General features: G+C 45.2%; 1 protein-coding gene and 1 long non-coding RNA gene across 2 annotated transcripts in view; both read left to right on the forward strand.

The window, feature by feature from the left end:
- LOC143718418 (uncharacterized) overlaps positions 1 to 11,429 on the forward strand; it is a 227,329-nt gene extending 215,900 nt beyond the window's left edge. Inside the window, exon 2 of the long non-coding RNA XR_013196384.1 lies at positions 11,285 to 11,429. This is a non-coding gene — a long non-coding RNA (uncharacterized LOC143718418). The remainder of the gene's footprint in view (positions 1 to 11,284) is intronic.
- LOC143718286 (NLR family CARD domain-containing protein 3-like) overlaps positions 1 to 11,429 on the forward strand; it is an 82,844-nt gene extending 71,415 nt beyond the window's left edge. The window contains exons 6-7 of the mRNA XM_077209320.1: positions 3,954 to 4,000; positions 10,390 to 11,429. Of these exons, the coding sequence (XP_077065435.1) occupies positions 3,954 to 4,000; positions 10,390 to 11,042 (700 nt within the window). The 3' untranslated portion in view covers positions 11,043 to 11,429. The remainder of the gene's footprint in view (positions 1 to 3,953; positions 4,001 to 10,389) is intronic.
- Positions 11,430 to 23,489: the final 12,060 nt, after the last annotated feature.

The raw sequence follows: 23,489 nt of genomic DNA on the forward strand, positions 1-23,489 counted from the left end.
GCGCACGTGCTAGGTATCCTGAACCAGGATGCGGATATGTTATCCAGAGACAATGTTCCCCCAGGGGAATGGTCTCTTCACCCACAGACGGTTCAGCTAATATAGAGCATCTTCGGCGAGGCAGAGGTCGACCTCTTCGCCTCAGAAGACAACGCTCATTACCGAATATTTTTCTCAATCGTGCTTGCCCACGATTGGCCGAGCCGCCCGCTGTATGCATTTCCTCCGGTCACGATGTTACCACAGGTCATCGAACGGATCAGGGAGAGCAAGTGTGCAGTGCTACTAATAGCACCTCTCTGAAAGACCCAGTTATGGTTCTCTGTGCTGGTACAGCTACTGGAAACAGCCCCATGGCCGGTTCCGCTGAGGAGAGACCTCCTTGCGCAGGCAAACCGATTAATCTGCCATCCCTGTCCCAACTTGAGGGGCCTTTGCCTCTACGCTCAGTTGACAGCAAGAAAATTTACCATGATGGTAAACCGTTGACTAGATACAGGGGGTGTCTCACATTCCCCCGATGTCTCACATTACCCCATTCTCCCCTACTATGCGTGTCATTTTTCATTTTAATAGTGCAACATTATCTGAACGAGGCAATCGCCTGTACAATCACAGTCCGTCATGAGATCTTAATGAAGAGCTGCACGCTGCTTTGCCAGAGGAATAATTGGAATCGGATTTTTTTTAATGTTTTAAATGTTGAATGTTTTAATGTTTCAGCATGTTTATCAATCTCCCATTTCTGTCAATATAGTCATTGCACGCTAAACCTTAAACCCAGATGATCGATGATGTGACTTGTTTAACCTGATCAACCCAGTTATTTTTTGTATGATCAACTCTGGAAATGATTCCTTCGTTCAAAAAACTTAATTTGATCTAAGATCTTCTAAGACTGCATAGAAGTAAAGTGTGTGAGTGAAAGCAATTGGTACATTGTTTAATTGGTATCATCGTTACTCTTAATCTGGTGTCGTGCCACATACCTAATTAAAATACTATGCAGGAAACAGAAATCCGATCGGTTATCCAAATACACAGGCTACTTAATGTGAACAAATGTAAACGCGCCATGTCCCGAATGGCTAATGATCCGATCTGCTTGATCGGATCACGGTGATCACATGTTAATTCCAAGTGTAAACGCAGCCCGAGTAATTGCTCTCTAGCCCCTCCAGGAACCACCAGCGGTGAGAAGTAAGGTACACAGGTGAATGTTTATTTTAGTACACTTCACCAAAACCACACTACATCGCGTAAAGCAGTAAACCTTGATATTATTACTTGTTACATTAGAACAAAATAAATTAATTTGAGAACATAGCCTATATAACTTAATTAACGACAACTTGCATATTTTCTAATTTCACTACACATTTTCATTTAGTTTTGAGAACATTTTTTATAAAACATAAAACCATAATTAAAAGGGCTTATGTCTGCTATTGTAGGCTCATTTTGTAAATTTAAGCAACTACTAGACGCACAAACTGGGTGTCGAAGTCGTGCATCTTCGGATGCGGATCCGCGCACGCAGTTACAAAATCTGCCGTGCGCGCCAAGTGAAATGGGCCCTTGCACACCTTCACGCTCGTGCGGACACGGCAAGTATAAACCAAGCTGGAGGCGCCAGAATTGCAGCTCATAGAATGTGCGCTGTAGCGATACTACCATATTTCTTAATAAGCAGGATATCGCATAAGCACAAGTATAAAAAGACTGTTTTCATGTCTGAAAACAAACACAAGTAACGGAGTTTACAAAACTGTATGGCACGCGTGCTACAGTGGTGCATTTATTCATCGCACAGACCAGTCTTTTCGTGGATATATGTCGCACTGTACAGGACCGGTTTTAATGAACGTTTGATGTAGGTCTACTAGGCATAGAGATATCTGAACATCTTTGCCAAGCGCAACCCAGTACAGAAGTAATCAATAAATTATCGGAGAGGGTCATGCCTTTTTTCACAATCATTTTGGAGGGTCATAGAAAAATGTATTGCTGGCGAAGGGAGGATCAAGTCTCTTCTGTCCTCGGTTGAGTGTATGGCTACTCAGCCTATGCAGCGAGCTAAACATACAGTAAGAGTAGGTGGTTCCAGGAATGACAGGACATAGTTTTTCTTCTCAGTGCCTTTACTGAAGACCTCTCTTTTTGATTATAAAACTGTGAACATACAATCAAATATGATTAAAAATACATTATCTAACAAACCAAGACACATTGCTGAGAGTTTAAATGCTGGAAGTGATCAGAATTCAAGATATAAGAATCGCAAGATTACATCTTCAAATAATTCAGTTTGTGTCAGTTTGCCACCATGTGGTTACAGAATATACTGCAGTTTCAGTACACAAATTCACAGGCAGTCCAAAATACTGTTCACCATATCTATAATCCCAACATTTATTCACTGCTACTGTAGAAGAAGTTGTAAATTTGTTTTCTATCTTCACTATTCTGTAAAAGTATAACAGATCTTTCCTCTTTGGATAGTTTTAGTAGAACATGAACTCAGCAAGCCTTAGTCAAAGTTACACAGGAAAAAACCAAAGCTACTAGTTTCGCTCTTGACAATCTGTATGTACAATCTGACGAAGTGGGTTGTGAGAAAAAACAGAGCTAACATTGACTATTGATATCGCGCAACCACATACTAAACAGAAGCTAGCAACATTAGCTTGGCTTAGATCACAAACAACTTTTTCCTTGTAAGCGTTAAAATAACCTCTTAAGTAACAGAACATTTAGAAAACAACATTGACCACTAATTACTTACAGATTTTGCCATGTTAAAGCTTCCCAAAGATATAAGGGGTCTGAGAGGAGAGTAGAATGTCAACACCTCTGGATATTTTGGTAACACTTTATTTGAAGGGGTGTGCATAAGACTGACATGACACTGTCATAAACATGACATAACACCTGTCATGAACATGAAGGAGTCTTTATGAATGTTTATGTTGCCATGTTTATGTTGTCATTAAGTGTCATTCGGTAAATTATGACACTTTTAATGCAAAGTTGACATTGTTTAAAATGTCTTTGTTATGACAACTTGACATTAACAAAGATAAAAATGTCTTTGTTATGACAACTTGACATTAACCAAGACAAAAATGTCTTGATTATGACAACTTGACATTAACCAAGACAAAAATGTCTTTGTTATGACAACTTGACATTAACCAAGGAATCATAACTAGTCCAACATGTTCCACTTTACTTGAGGTAAGGGGAAATATTAACCCTCTGGGGACGGATTGGGCGGTACCGCCCAAAATGGCATACTTTTACAAATGTGTAATTATCTTAAAAACTATTAATGATAGAGAGGTGCGGTCTTTTTTGCCGTCTTCCTCAGATTCCGCTGAAAACAGTGATAACAAACTTACCCGGCTTGTATACACACTTCCTTGTTGCGCAATACCACTACGTCAAAGGCCAATGAAATTGATGTTGTTTGGCAGATTCACGAGCAACAACCAATGGAAAAATTGCCGATGAAGGAATATTTTTCTTACCCAATCAGAGGAAGGTTACCATGACGTATTCTAGCAAATCGGAGGACTCTGTAGCCTTGCAAGGGGTGATATACTATTACGCAAACAGCGTTGAGTGGCAGAGACGACAGAAAGCGAACGGACGCGCTGTCGAGTATAAACAAGCTTGAGCTTGAACGGACATTACCCATTTTCTGCTCCTCTCTCCTCTCGCGTGCAGGAGACTGACGTAATGCTGCCCTAAACGCCACAATTGTCACGCGAACAAGCAAGTCCACAAACATATAAAAATAATATGAACGCTTATTAGATAGACGAATCTCAATGCTTTCCAAATTAAAACTAAGTCGAAGTGTCATCTAAAATTTACTCTGAAATGTGTGTGTCTAAAAGTGTTTGTGTGTGAGTGTGTTTACTGATGAACTGTCACTGTGTGTTTTGTAGTGTGGATCATGGAGGAGAGATCAGGATTACAGCAGGAGTACGAAAATGTACGTCTACACACACACTCACTCACACATTCACTAACTCTCTCACACACACACACACACACACACACACACACACACACACACACACACACACACACACACACACACACACACACACACACACACACACACACACACACACACACACACAGTCTCTCTCTCTGTAACCGGTGGCTCGCGACACCAGTTATGACTACACTTGTCTGCGTTGTAAAGCGTTGTGAAGACAGACAAGGGACAACAGGCGGCGGTTTCACTGGATTTACTGATATACAAAACATAAGACAGCAGTCTGAGTAAACCGCCCATAAATTGCTCTCTCTTCAGTGCATTAACAATGCCAAGAGGAAGAATACAGAGAAAACATACCTGATATACAAAACATAAGACAGCAGTCTGAGTAAATCGCCCATAAATTGCTCTCTAAAACAAATGAGATGTACATTCAATCACCATGTGCTTTCCTCTCTCCACATATAGGCCAAAGTCAAAAATATAACTTAAATAGGGTAAAATGATAAAAATAACCACACAGATAAGTACAATAACTTAATACACATAAATTGCAGTAAAGATATTGACTCAAAAGAAACAATTAAAATAAAGATTAATTAAGATTTATAAAAGATAAATAACTCACCTCTTCAGTGCATTAACAATGCCAAGAGGAAGAGGAGGAGACAAAACAGAAAATTGTGTAGGCTCATGATGACATCACAGCAATTAAAGGGGAAAACGTCCCGGGTTACGTATGTAACCCTAGTTTCCCGAAGGGACGGACGCTGCGTGTAATAGCAGTGGGAACGCCCCCCAGCGTAGCGCGTCTGAAGCATGAATGAAATCAGTCAATGGAGCGTCACAGCGAGTGACGTCACCGACCAGGAAGCTATAAATATCCCCTGAATACACAAGCCACCAGCTTCTAATGTTACTGAAGCAAGCGATCCAAGGGGATGCCGAGAGTATGGCAGGACACGCAGCGTCCGTCCCTTCGGGGAACTAGGGTTACATACGTAACCCGGGACGTTCCCCTTCAGGGACTACCGCTGCGTGTAATCGCAGTGGGAACGCAATACCCACATCCCCATACGACCAAATCCCCGTCGTGTGTCATAAGGAGACACAAGCCGACGAGAGAACCTGAGCCCCGAGAGTGGAGTCAAGGGAATAAAATCTGACGAAAGTGTGCGGTGAGGACCAGCCTGCCGCATCACAAACGTCCTGAAGAGAAGCTCCTGAAAGAAGAGCTGTAGAAGCAGCCATACTCCGGGTGGAATGAGCCCTTACAGCCAAAGGTGAAGGCTGATGGGCCGAACCGTAAGCAAGCGAGATGGCCTCGACCACCCACTTGCTCATCCTTTGCTTAGATGCTGGACACCCTTTCTTAGGTGACCCAAAACAGACAAACAATTGTTCTGATTTCCTCCACAGGGCAGCTCTGTGGACATACGCATCTAAAGCCCTAACAGGACACAGCAAATTAAGTTTCTCCTGGTCTGACGTCAAAAAAGGCGGAGGACAGAAAGCCTGCTGAACTATAGGTCTAACCGAAGTGGTTGGTACCTTAGGAACATACCCTGGTCTCGGACAGAGAAAAGCTTTTACCATACCAGGAGCAAATTCCAGGCACGAGGGAGCCACCGAAAGTGCTTGAATATCTCCAATTCTTTTTAGAGACGAGATAGCAAGAAGAAGGATAGTCTTTAGTGTAAGGAACTTTTCCGATACTTCCTCGATGGGCTCGAAAGGAGCTAGGGAGAGACCTTCCAAGACGATGGCCAGATCCCAAGCTGGTACCCTCGTGCGAACTGCAGGCCTCAGCCTCAAGGCGCCACGAAGGAAGCGAGATACAAGTGGGTGTCTCCCGAGAGAACCTCCACTCGAAGGGTCGTGGTAAGCAGCTAAGGCCGCCACATACACCTTCAGTGTGGAGTGAGATAACCCTGTGGAGATCCGGTCCTGCAGGAAATCCAGCCCTGTACCAACCGGGCAGTTAACTGGGTCCTGCTGGCGCTCTCCACACCAAGAGGTGAAAAGTTTCCACCTCGCGGCATATAACTTCCTTGTGGCGGGAGCTCTGGATTGGAGGATGGTCTCAACGACCTCAGTCGAGAGACCAGAATCTATGAGCTGGGCCCCCTCAGAGGCCAAGCCCACAGCCTCCATAGTTCTGGGCGGGGGTGAAAGATCGACCCACTCGCCTGAGAGAGTAGATCTCTCCTGATCGGTATCTCTAGGGGAGAGCCGTCGAGGAGAGACACTAGGTCCGCAAACCATACTCGGGCCGGACAGAACGGGGCTATTAGCAGAAGACTGAGCCCGTCCCGGCGAACCCTCTCCAGAACTCCCTGGAGCAGAGCGATCGGGGGAAAAGCGTACAGACGTGACCTCGGCCACGGATGTACCATCGCGTCCAACCCCAGTGGGGCTGGCAGGCTGAGAGAGAACCACAGTGGACAATGTGATGTCTCTCTGGAAGCAAATAGATCTACCTCGGCACGACCGAAATGTTCCCATAGGAGCTCCACCACCTCGGGGTGAAGACTCCATTCCCCGGGCCTTGGCCCCTGCCTCGACAGGATGTCTGCCCCCGGATTTAAGTACCCTGGGAGATAAATAGCTCTCAAAGAAAGAATTCTCCCCTGGGACCATAGGAGAATCTGACGTGCCAGTTTGTAAAGTGGGCGAGAACGCAGACCCCCCTGATGGTTGATATAAGAGACCACCGATGTGTTGTCTGTTCGAACAAGAACATGGTGGCCCCTTAGGTCTGGGAGGAAGTGTTTCAGAGCCTGAAACACTGCCAACATCTCTAGACAATTTATGTGCCATAGACGGTGATGGTCCCCCCACAGACCCCGAGCTGGGCGACCACTCATGATCGCCCCCCACCCCGTGAGAGAGGCATCTGTCGTTAGCATAACGCGACGACAAGGAGCTCCCAACACCGGGCCTTGGGACAGAAACCGAGGATCTTTACACATAACCAGGGCGCGAAGACATCGTCGCGAACTCATGATCATGCGAAACGGATTTCCCCTCGGGGAGAATCCCCTGGATCTGAGCCACCACTGTAACGGTCTCATGTGCAGGAGGCCAAAAGGTATCACGTTGGACGCAGCTGCCATGAGACCTAACAGTCTCTGGAACTGTTTTACAGTGGACGACTGGCCTAGCTTGACCTGATCTACTGCGGCGAGAATCGAAGCAACACGAGCAGGTGACAACTGTGCCTGCATCGTCGTCGAATCCCACACTACACTGAGAAAAGTGGTTCTCTGTAATGGAGAAAGAACACTCTTCTTGGCGTTGAGCCTCAACCCCAACCTCTTGATGTGAGCAAGAACGACATCTCGGTGCCGAACCGCCTGCTGTTCTGATTGAGCTAGAATTAACCAATCGTCTATATAGTTCAGAATACGAATGCCCTGCAACCTCAGCGGGGCTATAGCTGCATCCATACACTTCGTGAACGTGCGGGGTGACAGTTCTAGGCCAAACGGAAGAACCCGATATTGGTACGCTTCGCCCCCGAAAGCGAACCTCAGGAACTTCCTGTGTTGAGGGAGGATGGATACATGGAAGTAGGCGTCCTTTAGGTCTATCGTGACAAACCAGTCCTCGGATCTGATTTGTGACACGATCTGTTTGAGAGTGAGCATCTTGAATTTGAGCTTCGCTACAGTGCGATTTAAGAGACGCAGATCTAGAATGGGACGTAGCCCTCCATCTTTTTTCGGAACGATGAAGTACCGGCTGTAGTATCCTAACTCCCTGCTGGGCGGAGGAACCCGTTCTATAGCCCCTTTGTGCAGCAGAGTTTTTACCTCCTGTTCTAATACCAGAGCCTGCTCGGGGCCCACCACCGTGGGCAGAACCCCTCTGAACCGAGGTGGACGCGTTCTGAACTGAATAGCGTACCCGTTCTTTATAATATTCAGGACCCACTGAGAAACATTGGGAAGCATTTCCCATTCCGCCAGGAACTCTACTAAGGGAACCAGCCTCTCGAGGCTGGCCTCTGGATGAACATCCCAAGTGACAGACACAGCGCCCTGTAACATACTGGCAGGAAACAGCTGGTCTGAGCACTCCACAACCCTCCTCGGAGGGGGCGAGCGTCCCTCGGGAAATCGCTCGCCGAGTCTCTCTACGCCCTGTATAGGCAGGGTTAGTAAAACAGACCCCTGAGGGCATCGAGAAAGACAGGGCGCCGTGTCTTTGAGCGGCGAACTCAAGTCTTTCCCGATGGGGACCACCCTCAGAGTCCTGACGTTCAGCCCGTCAGGACTTTTTCGACGCGGCCTTCCTGGCGACAATGACTGTCCTCAGATCAGTCCTGCCCCGGGAAGGCCGCGCCGGAGAGCGCCCCGCCTCGTCCCTCCAGTTTGTCTGCGGGGGGGCACGAGACGCGACACTCCGCTTCTGCTGTGCTCTTTTAGAAGACGAACTCGACGGCTGGGACCGCCCTCGCTCAGCAGCCCCAGTGACGCGCACTTTGAGAGGGATAAACTTATGAAAAGCAGCCGCCTGTTTTTTCTCTTCCTGGAACCTCTCAGTGACAGAGTGAAGAGCGTCACCGAAGAGGCCCGCAGGCGAAACGGGAGCATTTAATAGGAGAGATTTATCTTTTTCTTTCATAGAGGTTTGACTCAACCATAAATGCCTTTCTGTGGCCACCATGGCTGCCATAGACCGGCCAACAGATTTAGCTGTTTCCCAGGTGGCCCGGAGAGTGAGATCAGCAGTCTGCCTGAGCTCATTAATCATATCTGCCGAAATTTCTCCCCCCTCACACACATCTTTGAGCAGGTCAGCCTGATAAGCCTGCATAATGGCCATTGTATGCAAACATGCAGCCGCCTGCCCAGCCGCCGAGTAAGCCTTCCCCACCAGCACAGAAGTATTTTTCAGTGGTCTAGAAGGAAGAGCCGGTGCTTTAAGCGAAGATGCCGAGGCAGGAGAGAGATAGCTCCCGAGCGTCTCCTCCGCCTTCGGCATCATCACATATCTAGCAGACTTTGCACCAAAAATATTACCATAAGCATTGGATTGATTGGTATATATTCTGCTCGAAACCGGTCTAACCCAGGTCTTTGAAACCTCAGCATGAAGGTCTGGGAAGAACGGTAAGCACCGGCGAGAAGGCTGAGGACGTGCAGAGAGAAATCTATCATCTAGTTTGCTTTTATTTCTAGATTCCTGTTTATCAGTTGGCCATTCAATACTGAGTTTTTCAACAGTCCGAGATAACACATCCATTAAACCTTCTTCAGCAGTATAATGAAGTGAGCTAGTTTCCTCTGATGCCAAACTTTCGACATCCAGATCCTCAGAACTGGATAATCTAAGTTCCACATCATCATGTGCCTCCACCCGGGCGGAAGTAACCGCCGCAGCGCGTGCTTCCAGAGCTGGGTGAGAGGCACTGGATCCCGCCGGAGAAAGCTGAGATAGGGCGGGGCCCGTCTCAGCGTCGCCAGTGAGATCCATCTGCGAACCCCAAGTCAAGCGCCGCCGCTCTGCCTCAACAGAAGCGGGACCCGAGCCCTGGGGAGCTCGCAGCAAACCACTCTCCTCAAAGAGCGATCGCCGCGAGCGCAGAGTTCTCAAAGGAAAGCGCTCGCAATGCTCACAATCGACTCCCTCGAGAGCCGACTGAGCATGCTGAACTCCCAAACAAGCTACACATAACTCGTGAGAATCCCCACCCGTGATGTAACGTGTACAGGGGGGAACACACTTTCTATACTGCTCGCTCATTTTGGTTTTTTTTTATATATATATATATATAGTGAAAACTCCTGACAAAATCAGACAAACACAATCGAAAGATATCAGACACACACAGAGCGCTGCTGAAGTAACAGAAGCTGGTGGCTTGTGTATTCAGGGGATATTTATAGCTTCCTGGTCGGTGACGTCACTCGCTGTGACGCTCCATTGACTGATTTCATTCATGCTTCAGACGCGCTACGCTGGGGGGCGTTCCCACTGCGATTACACGCAGCGGTAGTCCCTGAAGGGGAACACTCATTTCTCAGGCAAGTATACCAGATATATATGAAAAACAATTTTGTGTGAATTATAATACACAATACATACGTTTTCAGTACACTTTCTGTCCCTGTTACATCTCTCTCTCTCTCTCTCTCTCTCTCTCTCTCTCACACACACACTCACACATTCACTCACTCACACACACACACTCTCTCACACACACACACACACACAGTCGCTCTCTCTCACACACACACATACACACACACACTCACACATACACACACACACACACACACTAACACAAACTTACTCTCTCGCTCACACACTCACAAACACACACACCCACACACAAACACACACTCACTGATGTGTTTTCTCTCCATCAGATTATCATCAATTCACTCTGGATCCGAACACAGTGAATAAACTCCTCTGTCTGTCTGAGAATAACAGAGCGATTACTTACATTCTCACAGTCCAGCCGTACCCTGATCATCCAGACAGTTTTGATGTATATCCTCAGGTGTTGTGTAGAGAGAGTGTGGGTGGACGCTGTTACTGGGAGATTGAGTGGAGTGGTGATGTGTGTATATCAGTGTCTTATAAGAGAATCAGGAGGAAGGGACGGGGTAAAGAGTGTTTATTTGGATCTAATGATCAGTCCTGGAGTTTGCTCTGCTCTTCCTCCAGTTACTCATTCAGACACAATAATATAGAGACTGAACTCCCTGTAAAGCCCATCAGCAGTAGAACAGAAGTGTGTGTGGATCACAGTAGAACAGGATTGTGTGTGCCTCTAAGTAGAACAGAAGTGCGTGTGGATCACAGCAGAACAGGAGTGTGTGTGGATCACAGCAGAACAGGAGTGTGTGTGGATAACGGTAGAATAGGAGTATATGTGGATTACAGTGCAGGAACTCTGTCCTTCTACAGCGTCTCTGACACACTGGGCCTCATACACACAGTCCAGACCACATTCACTCACACACTCTATCCTGGGTTTGGGGTTTATCCTGGATCATCAGTGAAACTGTGTTGATGAATGAGAAATAGACTGTAGAGAGATTCTACCCATAATGCTTTGAGCTGCATGATAAATCAGTAACACTGAGATGTTATAGAGTCTCTTATTGTCTCTTCATTACATTAATACTACAGCAAAATAACATGTCAGAATAAATGTGTGTAATGAATCCTCATACACACAGAAAGATCAGTGTGTGCTTGTGTGTCACGATGAGTGACGGTGTGTATCTGTGCTTTTCTCAAACTATATTTCAGTTCTTATTGTACTGTCACATAAATCATTTTTATTATTACTATCAAAATTACCTTTCAATGAAATGTATCATTCTATAAAACATGTTATTTGTTGTAAAAATTGATAAATGTCAATTTATTAATAAATGTGAAATATATACCCAAATCATCTGATCATACTGTAAACACTTGATCAATTATTCTAATATATAGAACTGAGCCCTGAGACACTCCAGTAACTAGATGTTGGGTCTTAGACACCTCACCCCTCCACAACACCCTAAAGGACCTACCTGAGAGGTAAGACTTGAACCATTGGAGTGCAGTTCCCAAGATGCCCTTCATCTTTAGGATTGACAGGAGGATCTGGTGGTTGACTGTGTCAAAGGCAGCAGACAGATCCAGCAGGATAAGAACTGAGGATTTGGGAGCTGCTAACGAATGGAAGGGATACCGGTCTGTAATTTTCCAGATGTGCTGAATTTAGAGTGGGTTTCTTAAGCAGTGGGATTACCCGAGCCTGCTTAAAAGCTGTGGGAAAGGTACCAGTGTGAAGAGAGGTTATTATGATGTGCGTGAGTGCGGGTACAACTGTGGAGGAAATGGCTTGAAGTAGGTTAGTGGGAATTGGATCAAGTGGACAGGTGGTAGGGCGATTGGAAAGGAGGAGTTTGGAGACTTCTGCTTCTGAAAGTAGAGAGAAGGAGGGCAGAATGTGTGTGTTAGCTGGTAAAATGGGTGTGTCTGTTTGTGGATTGGTAAATTGGCCACTGATGGTGGTTGTTTTATTTATGAAGAATGTGGCAAAATCGTCAGCTGTTAGGGTTGATGTAGGAGGAGGAGGAGGAGGTTTGGGAAGAGAGGAGAAGGTTTTGAAAAGCATGCGAGAGTCAGAAGAGTTGTTAATTTTGTTGAGATAGTAAGTCATTTTAGCAGTAGAGATATTAGCAGAGAAGGAAGAGAGGAGGGATTGATAAAACCATGATCAGTAGGATCTTTGAATTTGGGCCACTTCCTCTCTGCACCCCTGAGTTTAGAACGATGTTCACGGAGAACATCAGATAACCAGGGGGCAGAGGGTGTGGCACGGGCTGGCCTGGAGGAAAGGGGGCAGAAGTTGTCCAAGCAGGATGTTAAAGTGGAGAAAAGAGTATCAGTTGCACTGTTAGTATCTAATGTTGAGAGCTGACCAGGTGGAGAAAATGTGGATGACACCAAAGAGGATAGGCGATAGGGTGAGAGTGAGCATAGGTTTCGCCGAAAGGTAACCTGTGGAGGAGTGTGTGTTGTGTTGTGAGGCAGGTTGAGGTTGAGAGTGAGGAGGAAGTGATCTGAGGTGTCCTGAAGAGTGACCAGTGTATGGTCAGTGGAGCAGTAGCGCATGTAAATATGGTCCAATTGGTTACCTGATTTGTGAGTAGCCGCAGTAGATACTCGTTTGAGGTCGAATGAGGCAAGCAGAGTGTGGAAATCAGCAGCCTGAGGTTTTTCTAGATTGAAGTCTCCAAGAACTATAAGATGTCACAGGCCGGCTCATAGCCTGTGGCAAAAAATGAGGGGACACGAACAACACGCATAGGCCAATCAAAAAGGTTTTCTTTATTGTAAACCAAAACTATTAACTTTAAACAAAGAAAAAGGAATGAGGTGTGGAAATGTCATAATGTAAGTTGTATGTAAAGTGCAGGGATACGTGAATCTGTGTGTGTGAACATGACTGAGCGGAAACTAAGTAAAACTACAAAGGAACAAACAAAACAGGATCATACCTGGAGGAGCAGAGAGAGAGGGTAGAGTGGTTAGTGAGGCAGTTTAAATGCCCTGAGCCCAGGTGATTCCAATCACTAATGACCCTCCTGTGCCTGCAGGAGGAACCACCCCTGCAAGGCAGAGGAGGGGCCATGACACCCCCACCTTAAAATGAGGGTCCCACCCTCAGCCCAAAATTTGTCCCTACATTATTAAAACAATCCAAAGTCCCCCCCCCCCCCCCCCCCCCCCCCAAAAAGAAAAAAAGTATACCAGTCCCGGCTCCTAGTAGTCACCCCACATCCCCTGACTAACTGTCCATCCCTCCAACTCTGCAGCCGTGGTACCTGGGGAGCAAATTAAGAGTGCTATATATTATATGTTTTGAGATAAATACATGAGAGGCAGGAGTAACCGTAAACCAGCGCGTGCCGTTTATTGGTACGAATGCTACAGCTACACTCAAACTCTACGTTTTCCGTAGAACAATTACGTAACATAGGAGGGTATAAGGAAACACAGAAAGGTCAATTTGCATTTCGTAAATATACAACATATTCCTCGCTCCAAAATTTGTAGCAGGAAAAGAAAAAAAATATTACTTCAACAGTAACAATTTCTTTTAGCATCAGATGCATAATTTTTTTTTTTTAATAACTAGGAAAGACGGTAGACTACCTATTATTCTGCCCCATTGTTGTGGGTTTGTCACTAACTAGAGTGTCAGTCTATTTGGAGGATGACGTTCTCGTTTAGGATATGGCCGAACAGTAGGTACCTTCACAGTTACAGTCTCTTTTGCAGGGGTTTGGGTTGACAAAGGCCCTGACTGACTTGTACCTGGAACAGTCTCTTTCGCCGGACTTGGTAGAGTCTACATGCCTTTTCCAGATGAGATGACCATCAGCCAGCTCAACCATGTAAGACACTGGCCCTGTTTGTGCAATCACTACTGCTGGTAGCCATTTAATACATTTCCCATAGTTACGAGCTAGCACATTGTCGCCAGGTTTAACCCTCTAGGGTCTGAGGTGTTTTCTGGGTCCTGGAGGTGTTCTGACATGCTCTGACATTTGTGCTTATTTCTGTTACTTGTGACATTTTCATGGCTAAAGTCGTATTACATTGTATTCAGCACAAACTCTGCTACAGTAATATGTCAGCAGCATGTATGTAAAAGTTTGTAGTTTTAAGATAATAATGTTTTTGCGTGGTTTGTGAAAAAACAAAAAACAAATGTCACTGAAATAAGGTCATAAAATCCATAGTGATTATTTCTTCACAAGACTTTTGAAAATTGTATCACGTAGCCTAGAATATTTGCTCCAAAACGATGTGAAAATCATCCTGCATACTCATTTAGATGAGACAATATATTTATTTAAAATTTGTATGACGTGTTTTGTGTGAGAAAGCTTTATGCGACGAGGCGTGAATCTCTCATTAATATGAATACATTTTACACCTGAGAAAGATAAAGACCCTCCCCTGATGGCCCTATCAGGTGCTATCAGGCCTGATCATTATGAGGAGCCTTGCACAAAGATTGAGGAGAAATTAAAAAAAGAATGGCTTTTAGATTGTCTGGATTTATTTACAACACAACATAATCCAAAGATACACAACAAAGGACAAAAAGCACATTAGTAAACACACTGATCTAAAGACAAAGACTTAAACAGTCACACACCTTTGTGCCATTCCTGAAACATAGTAGCCTACATACCTGTCATGTCCAAGGTGTTTGACTTTTCATTTTACCATGTTCATGTACAGAGACTCATGTGAATGTTGAAGTCAGCAGGACTCATCCAGTGGCATCTGGTCCCTTTCTAAAAAATAAATAAATAAACACCTGTAAACATGTTGATATCAAGACAAACTATAGGGCTGCACGATTCTGGGAATACATTTTAGATTTTTCACTCACACACACACATATATATATATATACACACACACACACACACTGCCGTTCAAAAGTTTGGGGTCGGTATGATTTTTAATGTTTTTAAAAGAAGTCACTTATGCTCACAAAGGCTGCATTTATTTGATTAAAAATACAAAACAAACCCAGTAATATTGTGATATAATATTTCAATGTAAATCAGCTGTTTTCTATGTAAATATATAGTAAAGTGTAATTTATTCCTGTGATCAAAGCTGAATTTTCAACATCATTACTCCAGTCTTCAGTGTCACATGATCCTTCAGAAATCAGTATAATATGATGATTTGATGTTCAAGAAACATTTTTCATTATCAACAATGTTGAAAACAGTTATTTACATTTTTATTTCAGCATTCTTTGATGAATAGAAAGTTCAAAAGAACAGCATTTATCTGAAAAATAATCCTTTGTAACATTAAACACTACCTCAAAACTTTGGGGTCAGTAAGAATTTTATTTTATTTTTTGGGGGAAATAAATAAAATGGATCAATACTTTTATTCATCAAGGAGGAATTAAATTGATAAAAAGTGACAGTAAAGACATTTATAATGTTACAAAAGATTCTATTTCAAATAAATGCTGTGGTTTTTAACTTTATGTTTATCAAAGAATTTAAAAAAAAGGTACACAACTGTTTTCAACATTGATAATAATCATAAATGTTTCTTGAGCATCACATCATCATATTATACTGATTTCTGAAGGATCATGTGACACTGAAGACTGGAGTAATGATGCTGAAAATTCAGCTTTGATCACGGGAATAAATTACACTTTTTACTATATATTCAAATAGAAAACAGCTGTTTTACATTGAAATAATATTTCACAATATTACTGGGTTTGTTTTGTATTTTTAATCAAATAAATACAGCCTTGGTGAGCATAAGTGACTTCTTTTAAAAACATTAAAAATCTTACCGACCCCAAACTTTTGAACGGCAGTGTATATATGTATATGTATTTTGTAAATATATATACGAACACCTAGTTTGTTGTGCCTTGTATATAGACATGTGTAGGGCTGCATAAAATCATAACAATAGCCTAGATAGCACGCAGCCTATAAATCGTTAAAAATGAACACTTCAGTAACACTACACTAGACAAACATATACTGTTTATCATATGTTACTTCAAATATTTCTATTCGTTATGAAATGGGATGAGTTTGGCGTGAAGCCTAATGTGTGGCGTGTTTTGCTTTTCAAACACACAGCGTGACTCAGACCCAAACTCAGCGCGTGTGTAACAGGTCAAAGAATGACAAATATTTTTGCAACCTTTTAACTTTTATTTTCTATTGGTTGTGAGTTTATTTCACCAAAATACTGTATTGTTCAGTTATGTCATGGTAGCTTATAGGTATTGGGAGAGTTATTTGTTGTGTATGTGCGCCCTCTATTGGATGTGAGGTCATATAATGAATTTTCGCATTCTTTTCTCAGTCTGCATTCTAAGTGATTGAGAGAGGTATGTGTTCGCGTCAGCGCAATGTAAAATTGAGATATACCTTTTAAAACTTTAGTTTCAATGCACATGGTAACTAGTATGTGTAATTTATAATGAGTGCAGTTACATTTAATCGAGATGTGTCGAGAACTTTGCTGTTTTGAGAGTTTGAGAAATTGCCAACATAGCTAATCTTGTGTTCTGTAGTTGTATGTTAGCGATCGTCATTCTATCCTCTTGTGTCACAGCCCACATGTTTCAGTTGCCCTTTTTCTTATGTTAGGCTGATTCTGCTTGATGATAGAATCCTGAACTTTTGCTCTCTTTGAAATTTAACAGGTATGTACTCCCAATACCAGGTTATGAATATAATGTGTTCATTTAAAAAGTTGTCTTGTATTGATTAATGTTCAATGGCACTGAAAAGCCCAATGTAAGGCATGTACATTTTGCTTCGCGCATATTACTGTATGTATGTATTAACTATTGAAAGGATGGTTTGTTTCATGTTGCATAATGTTAATGTAAGAGCTAAAAGCCCAGAGTGGAGAACAGAGATAACACGCAATATGACACATATACATTATATATCCGAGCATAATGTGATGTTTATTTTCTTTTGCATTTTATTTTCTGATTTTTGAATGTGATTAAATGTGCAGTCTGCATTCTACGTGATTGAGAGAGGCTGATTCTGCTTGATGATAGAATCCTGAACTTTTGCTCTCTTTGAAATTTAACAGTTGAGCCAAATAAAGTGCCTTGAGGAAAGTCAGTGTCCTGTCATGAGTGCACCAGAACACAACGCAGTAGTCGGCGAAGTGCAGACCGCGCCGGCTACACGTGCAGCGATCGAGCCGCTCCAAACTATGAAACATTATTGTTACATTATACATCTACGTTTGAGCAGATATCCACAAACACAGTATTTAACAGTAAACACAGGTCTAAACATTAAAATATTCACCATATTAGAATAAACACTCATACTAGCATACTTGTACCTCATTTCATAACATTTTAGGCTGGCACCAGTTTAGTAGTTACAATGTAAAGTTTATGCAACAATAAAACACTTACTATTATGTCTCTCACCTTAAAATTTGTTCTCATAATCAAAACGTGTCCTTCTGAGGTAAATCCAAAGTAAATCCACAGCACCAACAGTTTTCCAAACTGATGAAAAGCAGAGAAATACTGGAGTCGCTGATTCTGATGAGGGCGTGAACAGCATTGCGTTCCTTCACGTGGATCATTTGAAATTTGAACAGCTCGCGCGCGTGGGGGTGTGGTCACATTAAAGTTAATGAGCTCGGGCTGGAGAAACTGTACATCTCCTTGCTTTCATACGGATTTCTTAAACCGAGAATATTTGTTCCCTATCAGGGAACTCGAGCTGCGTGACTACGCTTTGGGAACGCCCCTGCGTGAGTGCGTCATGAAGCACGTATGAAATCAGTCCAATGGCGAGACGGAACGTCATAGGCGGGTGACGTCATCGACCAGGAAACTATATAAGCACCCCAAAACACAAGCGCGTCAGCTTTGAGTCTTCAGCAAGCGCTCTGTGTGAAATCATATCAGTCTGTCTTTCAAGTGTTTTTGTCTGTCCTTAGAAGTTGCTAGGCAGGAGTTTTTCACATTTAAAAAAACTATATAAAAAGACGATATATATATATATATATATATATATATATATATATATAATGGCGAGCGAACTGCAGTTCAGAAAGTTTGTTCATCCCTGCCCACGCTGTATCACGGGTGGGGACACTCACGATCTGTGTGTTGTTTGTATGGGAGTGCAGCATGCCCAGTCAGCTCTCGAGGGAGCTGATTGTGTGCATTGCGAGCGTTTGTCCATGAAAACGCTCCGCTCCCGCCGAGCCCTCTTCGAGAAGAGTGGTTCGGTGCGCTCTCCCCGCGGTTTGGGTCCCGCTGCTGCCGAGGCACAGCGGAGGCTTCAATCGTGGGGCTCGCAGATGGATCTATCAGCGGGGATGGAGACGGGCTCTGCCCTATCTCTGCCCTTACCTGGTAGATCCAGCGCCTCAGACCCGGGTTTGGAAGCACGCGCAGCGGTTTCTTCCGCCCGGGCTGAGGCACCATCACTTCAGCTATCTAGTTCTGAGGAACTGGACGTTGAAAGTGTGGATACTGCAGAGACTGGGGACTCGTCACTTCAGCCTCCTGCTAGTGAGGAGCTTATAGAGGTGTTAACTTGTGCAGTTGAAAAATTAAGCATTGAGTGGCCAGCTGATAGACAGGAGTCTAGATCTAAGAGCAAGCTGGATGAGAGATTTTTGCCATCTCGCGCTGCACCTCTACGCCGGTGTCTGCCATTCTTTCCTGATCTCCACACCGAGGTTTCGAGATCATGGAAAAGACCGGTTTCGTCCAGAATATTCACACAACAAACATCGTTATATTCTAATATTTCTGAGGCGAAATTTTATAGCTATGGGGCGATGCCTAAGGCTGAGGAAGTGTTGGCGAGCCACCTTTCTCCTGACACGGCATCGTCCTTCAAGACACCGGCGTTGCCCACCAGACCACTAAGAAACACTTCGGCTCTGGTGGGCAAAGCTTACTTGGCGGCTGGACAGGCAGCATCCTGTTTACACACTATGTCAATTCTTCAAGCTTATCAAGCTGACTTACTGAAAGATATTAGTGAGGGGCAGGAATTAAGTGCTGATGTATTGAGAGAGTTACGTCAGGCAGCCGATCTCTCTCTCCGTGCCACCAAGGAGACGGCCAGATCAGTAGGCCGTTCTATAGCAGGCGGCGGCGCTCCAGAAGTTCCTCCCCCTCAGGGTGCATGTCCCCGGGGCTGCTGGGCGGAAAGAGCAGCCCCGGCCGTCGAGTAGCTCCTCGCACAGGGCGCAAAAGAAAAGGAGCGTCGCGTCCCCAGCAAGACTGGGCCAAGGCGCGGCGCTCTCAGTCGAGACCTTCCAGGGGCAAAACCGATTTGAGGACGGTTATTGTCCCCAGGAAGGCTTCGTCGAAGAAGCCCTGACGCCACAAACGTCAGGGTACTGAGGGTGGTCCCCACCGAGAGAGAAAGGTGTTCGCCAGTACACGGCGCCCGTTCTCTCTCGGTGCCCTCAGGGGCCCGTTCTGCCAACCCTGCATGCGTGCCGGGGCGTAGACGGTCCCAGCGAGCGCTTTCCCGAGGGACGCTCGCTCGCTCTGAGGAGCGGTGTGGTGCGGTTAGACCAGTTGATCCCTGCTGGTGCGACGTTACAGGGCACTGTGTCTGCCACTCAAAATATTCCAGAGGCCAGTCTCGAGAGACTGGTACCCTTAGTCAAGTCAAGTCAAGTCACCTTTATTTATATAGCGCTTTTACAATACAAATTGTTTCAAAGCAGCTTTACAGAGATAACAGGAAAGTAAAGTTGTAATAGTATTGTTAAATTCAAGTTTAAATGTTAAATGTCCCCAACTAAGCAAGCCAAAAGCCAATGGCGAATGAAGGCGAAAAAAAAAGGCGACAGTGGCAAGGAACCAAAACTCCATCAGGTGAAAGAATGGAGAAAAAAACCTTGGGAGAACCCAGGCTCAGTCAGGGGGCCAGTCCTCCTTTGGCCAACAAACGAACAGTGCATGATTATGATTTAGGCGGCATAATAGGTCAGAAGTCAGATTGGATCAGAACTTTCACAATATTTATCCAGTTCATCTGGTTAGGGGTCGGAGTCATCACGCCGGTATGGAGATGAGTTTGGTGAGGTGTCCATGAGGCCTTCACAGTGTTGATGAGACTGGCACTTCAGGGATGCGTTGTCGTCGTGCCCATGTGATGGTCCTTCCTCAGATCTGGATACGGCCTGGATCCGGCGGTTTGCGGTAAACCTCGGGATAAACAGAGAGACTAATATTAGCGTAGACGCCATCCTTCTTATGATGTACAAAGTACATCAGGATTTATGGGAAGTGTTCCCGGTTCCGGCTGATCTAAACTATGCAGCCTAACATTGAATTATAGCATTCTATAATGTGTTATGTGTATGCTAAGCCAAAGAGATGTGTTTTTAGTCTAGATTTGAACTGACAGACTGTGTCTGCTTCCCGGACAATGTTAGGAAGATTGTCCCAAAGTTTTGGTGCCAAGTAGGAAAAGGATCTACCGCCAGCAGTTGATTTTGATATTCTAGGTATTATCAACTGGCCAGAATTTTGAGATCGCAATAGACGTGAAGGACTATAATGGGTTAAGAGCTCACTCAAGTACTGCGGAGCTAAACCATTTAGTGCTTTGTAAGTAATCAGCAATATTTTAAAATGTATACCATGTTTAATAGGGAGCCAATGCAGTGTTGACAGAACCGGGCTAATATGGTCGTACTTCCTGATTCTGGTAAGAACTCTAGCGGCTGCGTTTTGGACCAGCTGTAGTTTGTTTATTAAGCGTACAGGGCAACCACCCAGTAGAGCATTACAATAATCTAGCCTTGAGGTCATGAACGCATGAACTAATTGTTCCGCATTTGTCAATGAGAGCATATGACGTAATTTAGATATATTTTTAAGATGGAAAAATGCGCTTTTACAGATACTAGACACTTGACTTTCAAATGAGAGATTGGTATATTCCTTAAATTAAATTCCTTAGTAAATTCCTTAGTAGAATTTTTGGCGGATTGGAACAGCCTTCCAAATATATCTCAGTGGGTCCTGCAGACTATCGAGTACGGGTACGCGATTCATTTCAGATCACGCCCGCCACGCTTCAGAGGGGTTCTTCCCACAGTGGTGGACCCCGAGCAGGCTCTGGTTATGGAACAGGAGGTGAAAACTCTGCTACTGAAGGGGGCTATAGAACGACTTCTTCCTCCCAGCAGAGAGTTGGGTTATTACAGCCGATATTTCATCGTTCCGAAGAAGGATGGGGGGTTGCGTCCAAATTTTAGATCTGCGCCTATTAAATCGCTCAGTAGGGAAGCTCAAGTTCAAGATGCTGACTCTCAAGCAGATCGTGTCACAGATCAGGTCCGAGGACTGGTTTGTCACGATAGATCTAAAGGACGCATACTTCCACATTTCCATCCTTCCACAACACAGGAAGTTCCTGAGGTTCGCTTTCGGGGGCAAAGCATACCAATATCGGGTTCTTCCTTTCGGCCTAGCACTGTCTCCCCGAACTTTCACGAAATGTATGGATGCAGCCCTGGCTCCGCTGCGACTCCAGGGCATCCGCATTTTAAACTATATCGACGATTGGTTGATTCTGGCTCAATCGGAGCATCAGGCGATTCGGCATCGAGATGTCCTTCTCGCCCATATAAAGAAGTTAGGGTTGAGGCTCAACGCCAAGAAGAGTGTGCTTTCTCCAGTACAGAGGACCACCTTTCTGGGCGTGGTTGGAATTCGACAACGATGCAGGCACGTCTGTCTCCTGCTCGTATAGCTTCGATTCTCTTAACCGTCAAACAGGCAAAGCTAGGCCAGTCACTCACTGTAAAAGAGTATCAGAGAATTCTGGGTCTGATGGCAGCTGCGTCCAACGTTATACCTTGCGGCCTGCTGTACATGAGACCACTGCAGTGGTGGCTCAGGTCCAAGGGGTTCTCCCCGAGGGGAAACCCGCTCCGCAAGATCAAGGTCACGCAACGGTGTCTCCGTGCCCTGGCTATGTGGAAAGAACCTTGGTTCCTGTCCCTAGGTCCTGTGTTGGGGGCTCCGTGTCATCGTGTAACACTAACGACGGATGCCTCTCTCACAGGTTGGGGGGCGATCATGAGTGGTCGCTCAGCTCAGGGTCTGTGGCAGGACCATCATATTCAATGGCATATAAATTGTCTAGAAATGCTGGCGGTGTTTCAGGCTCTGAAACACTTCCTCCCAGACCTGAGAGGTCATCATGTTCTTGTCCGGTCAGACAACACATCGGTGGTCTCTTATATAAACCATCAAGGGGGTCTGCGTTCGCACCCGTTATACAAGCTGGCTCGCCAGATCCTTCTATGATCTCAGGGGAAGCTTCTTTCATTGAGGGCGATTTATATCCCGGGGTATTTAAATCAGGGGGCAGACATCCTGTCGAGGCAGGGGCCGAGGCCCGGAGAATGGAGACTCCACCCCGAGTGGTGGAGCTCCTATGGAAACATTTCGGTCATGCCGAGGTAGACCTATTTGCATCCAGGGAAACATCACACTGCCAACTGTGGTTTTCCCTAAGTCCTCCAGCCCCTCTGGGGTTGGACGCTATGGTACAGGAGTGGCCGAGGTCACGCCTGTACGTTTTTCCCCCGATTGCTCTGCTCCCAGGAGTTCTGGAGAGGGTTCGCCGGGACGGGGTCAGTCTACTGTTGGTAGCCCCGTACTGGCCGGGCCGAGTTTGGTTTGCGGACCTAATATCTCTCCTCGACGGCTCTCCTCTGGAGATTCCGATCAGGAGGGACCTTCTCTCTCAGGCGAGCGGGTCGATACTTCACCCCCGCCCAGATCTATGGAGGTTGTGGGCTTGGCCTCTGAGGGGGCCCAGCTCATAGAATCTGGTCTCTCGACCGAGGTCGTGGAGACCATCCTCCACTCCAGAGCTCCGGCCACTAGGAAATTATATGCCTTGAGGTGGAAAATGTTCACCTCTTGGTGTGGAGAACACCAGTTGGACCCAGTTAACTGCCCAGTGGGTGCAGTGCTGGAATTCCTTCAGGAGCGTTTCTCCACAGGGTTATCCCACTCCACACTGAAGGTGTATGTGGCGGCCTTATCTGCTTACCACGTCCCTTTGAGTGGAGCTTCTCTCGGGAGACACCCACTTGTAACCCGTTTCCTTCGTGGCACTCTGAGGCTGAGGCCAGCAGTTCGCACGAGGGTGCCGACCTGGGACCTGGCGGTTGTTCTAGACGGTCTCTAGCACCGTTCGAGCCCATTGAAGAAGTTTCTGAGAAATTCCTCACTCTAAAGACTGTATTTCTTCTTGCGATATCTTCATTAAAAAGAATAGGAGACATTCAAGCTCTGTCGGTTTCTCCCTCGTGCTTGGAATTTTCACCCGGCATGGTCAAGGCTTTCCTCCTTCCTAGGCCGGGGTATGTTCCCAAGGTTCCAACTAATGTGGTC

The sequence above is a fragment of the Siphateles boraxobius genome, unplaced genomic scaffold (genome assembly GCF_051911475.1).
Source record: "Siphateles boraxobius isolate OS27281-9 unplaced genomic scaffold, OSU_SipBor_1 61, whole genome shotgun sequence".
Lineage (NCBI taxonomy): Eukaryota > Metazoa > Chordata > Actinopteri > Cypriniformes > Leuciscidae > Siphateles > Siphateles boraxobius.